The sequence below is a fragment of the Gossypium raimondii genome, chromosome 3 (genome assembly GCF_025698545.1).
Source record: "Gossypium raimondii isolate GPD5lz chromosome 3, ASM2569854v1, whole genome shotgun sequence".
NCBI lineage: Eukaryota > Viridiplantae > Streptophyta > Magnoliopsida > Malvales > Malvaceae > Gossypium > Gossypium raimondii.
This window is the reverse complement of record NC_068567.1, coordinates 14,442,518-14,450,696: the sequence shown is the minus strand read 5'-3', so window position 1 is coordinate 14,450,696 and position 8,179 is coordinate 14,442,518. Positions and strand designations below refer to the sequence as shown.

Below are 8,179 nucleotides of genomic sequence, written 5' to 3'. Positions count from 1 at the left end.
AGTGTTGTCTGATATGAGCTACCGTGGGGTTAGCTCTCAAGTGTGGTAGTTCAATATCAGCATTCACTACCTCCCATAAGTAAAATGCTTGTAGGTATGTCTTAATTTTTACTACCCAAATGTTGTAGCTTTCACCATTGAACACTGGTGGTAGAGTTGAAGAGAAACTAGATGAAGTCATATTGACTTGAAAATAGAAAAGAAAAGATGACCCTCTAAGAAACAGGCTCTTGATACCAATTGTTGGTGTTTTTGAATAACAAAAGAAGAACAAGTGCTTGTTTTAGGACCAAAATAAAGATGAAAAATGGTTGAAAAGTTCATCATCAATATATGTCAATTGAAGCTTACATATAAACAAGAAATTAGCTTGAGTGAAAAGCAAACTATCACCTAATACTTACCTAACACTACTGATACATCTTGAAATTCATAAAACTAAACTTGTACACATAGCTAAGCTGATTTAATCAAGTCAATCAGCATCTAATCACGACAAACATCTTACTAACTTAATTCAAATGTAACTAAGTAACAAAAACAACAAAAGACAGCATGCTATCGTGCTGCAACTCCAAAAAAAAAAAGAGAAAAAAAAACCTTAACTGCATGTAAGCCAATTCTTAACATATGTCCTCCTACTGACATTTCTTGATGTCAAAGTTATTTGTTCTTTATTTCTCATTCCAATTTCCTGCAATAGATGGGAAGATCAGTTTCTTTTATAAGGAAGGAAGATGAATTTCTTCCTCCTGTGCCTGTTGGGTTTTGAGCCTTTTCTTTTTCCTTGTTAGTGAGGAGATCACCTGTTGAATAGTTCGTTTATTTGCATAGTTGTTTTGCTACTAATACATGATGATCATTTATTAGCATGCACTTCAACCAATTAAATATTGTAATTCGTATGAACATATAACAATCAAGAAATTCGATGTAGTAATAACTTAAGTGTCAATCAATCTTTCAATTTGTTTAAGTTTGCTTGTTTCCCAAGCCTTGAATAATCATCTAAAAGCCTTTTTTGCACATTCAGTTGGCTAATATCGCTACTTGTAGTGAAAACTTCACTTTTGAACACTGGATGGCTAGATTGTAAAAGAAGAGGAAAAGTTTGATAAACCTTCTGGGTTAATCATACATAAAATAGATGTGATGTTATATACTGATGACATTTTACCTATGTTACTTGAATTTTGCAAGTATTAGATATGAGCATGCATACGCCATGGGTTTCTCCAAGTTTTTCCTTATATTTGGAGTGTCCCAGATACCTATGTCTGAAAATGTAACGGACATCGGTGTTAAACACAGATGCTTCAAAAATACTGACAAGTCGGAGCAACATGGGTTTAGAGTTTTTACCGTGCCACTTTGTTGAAAAGCAATGGATTTTTGCTTGCAGATTTGTGCATTGATTGAGGGCTAACTTCTTGCTATTTATGCTCACGCAGAAAGAATCGGAATGCCTTTTCCAAATCGAATTATTGTTACTGGTAAAGCAACGGAAAACAAACACATTCTAGGGTTAATTGCATCCATTTTTGGTTGTGATGTTTATACTAAGGGATGGTCCGGTATGTTGTCATTCACTCTGGGTTGACAAATGAATTTATATTGTAATTTGAACCTTTATCAGTTTCTTTTGTTATATTTTGGTTTAGACCATAGATGCGTAGGACATATAAGTCCAATATCTGAGTTAGCTGATTACCTTGTACTTCATTATTTCAACAGTGACGGATATGGTTTCCACAGGAGCTGCATTGAGGGCTGCTCATGGTTGGTCTTGCCACACAAAAGGTAATAAGCCAATCTCATCTTTGTTCTAGGACAAGGTGATGTAGGAGAACCTTTTATACCAATCTCGCAGCGCCTGCGGGGGGGACCAGAATATGGCTTTCAAGTATGCCTTACTGATGAAGAAGAGAATGGAAATCGAGCGGAGCCTTGGCGGTTCAAACTAAAGTCAGTTTTATGAAATGAAGGCGGCAAAAGCTCATGACAGCTTTGTAATAGACACATCCATGGTAAGGTTCGGGTTGGGCAGACCCAAAAAATTTTCAACCGTTTACTAGGCGGGCCCACCCGCCAAAAATATGGGCTGAGATTTTGCCCAGCCCGACCAAGAAAAAAAATATGGGGCTGAGCCCGGCCCGGCCCGGCCCGTTTTTAATTAAAATTAAAATTAAAATTAGTTTTTTAATAAAATTAAAACTAATTGTTATTAAAATTAATTGTTAGTAAAATTATCAAATTATTAATTGTTAATTGTATTAATTGTTGTAATAAAATCTAACATTTGATTAGTAAATTTATCAAATTATTAATTGTATTAATTGTATTAATTGTTGTAATAAAATCTAACATTTAATTAGTAAATTTATCAAATTATTAATTATATTAATTGTTGTAACAAAATCTAACATTTGATTAGTAAAACAAACTTGATGTTTTATTATTATTATTTTGTAACACTAGTCAAGGAAATGAAAATAAATAAACTTAAAATAAAAAACTATTATATTTTAAAAATAAAAATATATATATTTAATATTTTCGGCCCGGCCCGGCCCATGGACAGGTCTACTTTGTAATAAAATGTCCACAAACAATAAACTTTCTTTCGGATTCGGGTGTCTAAGTTTCTCGGAGTTCAATCTGAAATGATTGTGCTCTTCAACATTTTGATATATCGATTGGTTGCTTGCTATATATTATATATATATATAATCTTTGCATATACTTTGACTGGGGAAGTCATGGATTCGAAAAACATTTCATGCCCAACAGACCCCTCTGCTGGTTTAACTGATTATATAACTAGATTAATATTATTTTTATACTAATATGTTTTATAACTAAATTAAAAATATGTTTTACTAAAGCCTTATATATATATATATATATAAACTATTTAAATAAAATACATATACATTTTTATCAAAGTTGGAATCCCATACCCAAGCAGGAAATCAACATTCCACATTCAATCAATGGAGTTCCTGGCATAGTAAAAGCCTTGATAAACTTGTTTATTGAAAATACCATGAACTGGAAATATCACCCAAAGTTGCCAAAACCAAAAAAAAAAAAAAAAAACATTGAAAATCCAAAGCAACATCATAGTCGTAAAGGTGTAGTCGTCCCTGACCTTCGCTCAGTACTCATCTCCCTCATCCTCTTCATCTCCTTCGGCAGAGTCAGCTCCAACTTCCTCATAATCTTTTTCCAGGGCAGCAAGGTCCTCACGAGCCTCTGAGAACTCTCCTTCTTCCATGCCTTCACCAACATACCAGTGCACGAAGGCACGTTTGGCATACATGAGATCGAATTTGTGGTCAATGCGAGAAAACACTTCCGCAACACTGGTAGAGTTAGAGATCATGCATACTGCCCTCTGAACCTCGGCAAGGTCTCCACCCGGAACAACAGTTGGTGGCTGGTAGTTGATACCACACTTAAATCCGGTGGGGCACCAATCGACAAATTGGATTGTGCGCTTGGTCTTGATGGTAGCCACAGCTGCATTCACATCTTTGGGCACAACATCACCTCGGTACATGAGACAGCAAGCCATGTACTTTCCGTGGCGTGGATCACATTTGGCCATCATGGAAGAGGGTTCAAAAGCAGTGTTGGTGATCTCAGCCACAGATAATTGCTCATGGTAAGCTTTTGCAGCTGAAATAACAGGAGCATAGGAGGAAAGCATAAAATGGATCCTGGGATAAGGGACCAGGTTTGTCTGGAACTCGGTCACATCCACATTCAGGGCTCCATCAAACCTCAAAGAGGCGGTAAGAGATGATATAACCTGAAAACATTAACGCCAAACAGCACGATTAATGAACAAATTTCTTCACATTTATAACATAAAGACTAGAAGTTTTGCAGGAATTCTTATCATTACCTGAGAGACGAGGCGGTTAAGATTGGTATAAGTGGGCCGTTCAATGTCAAGGGAACGCCTGCAGATGTCATATATCGCTTCATTGTCGAGAAGCACAGAAACATCAGTGTGCTCAAGGAGTGAATGTGTGGACAGCACACTGTTGTAAGGCTCTACAACAGATGTAGAAACCTGAGGTGAAGGATAGACAGTGAAACCAAGCTTCGACTTCTTTCCATAGTCAACAGAGAGACGCTCAAGGAGAAGAGACCCAAGACCTGAACCAGTACCACCTCCAACAGCACTGAAAACCAAGAACCCTTGGAGCCCAGTACAATTATCAGCAAGCTTTCGGATACGATCCAAGCAGAGGTCAACAATCTCTTTTCCAATTGTATAATGGCCACGAGCAAAATTGTTTGCAGCGTCTTCTTTACCACTGATGAGTTGCTCAGGGTGGAACAGTTGGCGGTATGTTCCAGTCCTCACTTCATCGATAACAGTAGGCTCCAGATCAACAAATATAGCTCGAGGGACGTGTTTTCCGGCACCGGTTTCGCTGAAAAAGGTGTTGAAAGCATCGTCTCCTCCACCAACAGTCTTGTCACTAGGCATTTGGCCATCAGGCTGAAAAGATACATTTCAAAAACAGAAATAAAAATCACGATCTAACAAAACAGGAATCATTCAGCTGCAACAGAAATCATTTCAATTGGTCAAATCTGTTGATTTAATAAGTTCCATTATAATTTTACAATTTACAACAACAGCGTTTCGATTCACCGCAATTAATTCAAATATAATCGAACAAAATCAAACTGTAAAAAGATATAAACAAATAAGACAAACAGAAATGCAACGAAACATAATCAACAATTAGAAACCGAATCTCGCCTAAATTATCTAACGTAATGGAAACCGTTAATCTAATATTAAAATTGGTTCATATCAGTTAATTTCATAAGTTCAATTACAATTTAGAAGAGAAGAATGCTAATTAACCGCGAACAACAAATAAGATAAAATCGAACAAATTCACAGTAAACCAAAAAAAAAATGAAGAAAAGAAATCTAGAATAGGAGAAATGAATCTAATAATTCAAGAATAACGAAAAATCACCTGAATGCCATGCTCGAGACAGTAAAGTTCCCAACAAGCATTTCCGACCTGAATTCCGGCCTGGCCAATGTGAATCGAAATACACTCTCTCATTTTTCTTCGTTGATGAAAATTATTGAATGATATAAGTAAGAGGGGGCGTGTATCAAGACGCCGCTGTGGATATGGGATTCGAAGTTATTGGGAGGGGGTTTATGTAGGGAGAGGGAGGTTGTAGAAGAAGGATAAAATCATTGGGGTAGAGAAACCAGGGTTAGTTAACCGCGGTTAATAATGCCAGCGAAAAGCTGGTTGTCGTTATTGTTAGTTAAGGAACTGCCAGCCTGGCGTTCTCTAACTGCCAATTAAAATTAGTTATGGTTATTATAATTCCCGCTTAAATTTGATTTTCTGATTTTGGGATTATAGCCATAAAAAGGGTTCCTCCGCTCATTTGTTCAAATTGCGGACGTGGCTGGGATTTTGGTTCATCAACATCCATCGTTAAAACATATAGGTGGCTGCATGAGTAATGCTTTTTTTTTCTTTAAATAATTTTTTTTTTAATTTTAAAATGGTAAAAGACATAATTATACTTTTCCAAATAAAACCTTTAAAAGATCGAGTTATTTTTTTTGGTATAATGATAAATTTAGCCTTTAACTTTTATTTTTTAATTTAGCTATTATTCTTTTTTTAGATTTATTGTTTTCTTAAGGAAATACTAACTAGAAAGTTATATTTTAAATAGCTCGCATGGTAATGCACCTATATATCATTCTAATTTTCTGAATTGTTTATGAAAAATATTGGTTTGTAGTACCGAGAATTTTACTAAACTCAGAGTTCGTTGCAATGATAAATAGAATGAAAATAGAATGCGAGAGTAAGTAAGGTAAGGAAAGAAGAAATAAAAGAAAAAACCAGTCTTTACTTATGATTGTAGGAAATATACTACTGCAAAGCAAAATTGTTAGCACTGCTTGGATAATAAATCATGTGTAAATAAATTAAATAATAATTATGTCATGGAAGAACCAATGCCTTAGAAGCAAATTCACTCGAATCAGTGTAATCATATAGTGGACGTTGCCCCCCCAAGGTTAGCACAATACTTCAATATTCGTACAACTGAATAAAGAGGATAAAACAAAATGGGTGTTGCTCTTCTCAAAAAAAAGAAAAGAAAAGAAAAATAATCGAAAAATAGAGCTGAAAAACTAATCGAAAAATATACTGAAAAGAAACATGTGAGATACGGGAGAAAATGTAGGTTGTTGTTGAGTATTACTGTATACAATGAGGAGAATATCTGAGCAATTTATAGGACATTCTGAAAGGGCAAAATGGTAAATTACAGGGTTGGTCCAACGGCCAGAAGTACCCATAAGTCAACGACCAGAAACAGCTAGAAACTTTTTCAAAATTGTAACAACTTAGGAATTGAAAAATATTAAAAGAAATATATATATTAAAAAATAGCAAAAAATTATCCAAAAAGAAATGCGTACGATACATGTTAACACGGACATGAGTCGGGTAGCAACGTACGTGTGTTGGGCTTTTAGTCCTAATTACTCAATGAGGATAAGAGACAAGACTATATTTAAACTCTTTTATAAGTCTTTCCTCAACCAATGTGGGATATGCCATTTTGCAATGCCAACATTCCCCCACTAATGCAAAAGAATTGGAAATTTTGTAAACGTGAGAAAATGTAAAACGTGGGAAGAGCAACAACGAAACTAGCCGCTTAAGCACTAATAACTTGTGGATTTGAACTAATACGTAGTGAAATGAGTGATTCTTCTTTTTAACAAGTGAATGAATCTTGAACTTGTTAAGATAGGGGTTAACTCATGGCACACGACTTATCTCAAATCCAATTTATGTTCTGTGATAGATCAACAAGTTTTAGCCAATACACCTTGAGATGCTAGTAAGTGCTCTAGAAAGACTGCCCAATGTCTTTCATAGAAGGTGGCTAATTCTTCACACTTACATAGGTGATTTCATCAAGCCTATCTCAATATAGACTACTCGGATCAGGACTGTGAAATCATTAAGAGCATTTATTAAGCTCATCCTCTAAATTTTAAATTCAGTGAATTCATCAAGTACGTCTCAATAGGACCACCCAAACTCTGGGATATGAACTCATTAAGAGTAAGAAACTCAACCTCACATGTCGGTGAATTCATCAAGTTCGTCTCAATGTGATCACCAAAACTCGGGGGCTATGAATTCATCAAGAGTAAGAACTCAACGTTATACATGTACATCGTTCATCACAGGGATAGGTAAAATGTACACTATGAGTCTTTCCATGGTTTTGTTTGACCACATTGAACTTGGAAAACTAAGTTGGTTATCCACCATGAATTCCTCAACCACTGGGTTTAAGACCGATCCTTCTCGACGAATCAAGAACCATTTTCCTACTTAAACATTTTGGTTAGTGGATCAGTTAGGTTCCTTTTAGACCTCACGTACTCCAAAGTAAGTACTCCATTCTTTATTAAATGTCTCACAGTTTCATGTCTTATTCGAATGTGCCTCTTTTTACCATTGGAAGCTTGGCTCTTAGCAACACAAATTGTAGCTTGTGAGTCATATAATAGAGATACGAGAGGTGTTGGTTTTCCCCGTAAAGGAATTGTAACATCCTAAAAATCGGGGGTTAGTAAAATTGGGTTTGTAAATTGAGAGAGAGTGGTCATGCCTTAATTTTTAAGATTATCTATGCATTTTTAGGAAAAAATGAGGTATTGGTTTGTTGGTTAAGTGTTAGTGAAGTGTTCCTTGAAACCCAAGTTCAAGTCCCTTCTCTCTCACCATTTTTATTATTTTTCAAAATTGCTTAAACCCTAGTATGTGACATGCCTTGTTTTTAAAATAAATATTGCAAAATTATTTCAAGAATGATGAAAAAGCCAAATGGTTAAAAGAAATATGAGAAAGCATAGAAATGAAATGAGGTCCCAAGTTCGAATCTTTTCCCTTGCAAAATAATTAAAATTTGAAAAATCTATTGTTTTTTTAATGTGTGTGCCATCCATACCCTTTAATCCTAAGTATAAATACTAAAATTTATTGTATTTTTTAGCCTTTAATTCAAAACCCTAGCTGTTCACCATCTTCCTCTCCTATTTTCTCTTCAATTTTCTTTCTTTCTCCCATTATTGTCATCG

At 35.3% G+C, this 8,179-nt stretch overlaps 1 protein-coding gene across 1 annotated transcript; it reads right to left on the bottom strand.

Annotated features, from left to right (window-relative positions):
• Window positions 1–2,874: 2,874 nt before the first annotated feature.
• Window positions 2,875–5,188, bottom strand: LOC105797271 (tubulin alpha-1 chain). The gene is made up of 3 exons (XM_012627227.2): window positions 5,010–5,188; window positions 3,911–4,516; window positions 2,875–3,814 (listed from the first exon to the last, which is right to left on the bottom strand). Exons 1-3 carry the CDS (start codon window positions 5,100–5,102, stop codon window positions 3,158–3,160), a joined length of 1,356 nt encoding a protein of 451 aa, XP_012482681.1. The 5' UTR covers window positions 5,103–5,188; the 3' UTR covers window positions 2,875–3,157.
• Between the last annotated feature and the right edge of the window lie 2,991 nt (window positions 5,189–8,179).

Coding starts and splice junctions, on each gene's coding strand:
- LOC105797271 (XM_012627227.2), bottom strand. CDS start 5,102: ATGAGAGAGTGTATTTCGATTCACATTGGCCAGGCCGGAATTCAGGTC. Junction 4,517..5,009: donor GTCTCGAGCATGGCATTCAG/GTGATTTTTCGT, acceptor GTATCTTTTCAG/CCTGATGGCCAAATGCCTAG. Junction 3,815..3,910: donor TTAACCGCCTCGTCTCTCAG/GTAATGATAAGA, acceptor TAATGTTTTCAG/GTTATATCATCTCTTACCGC.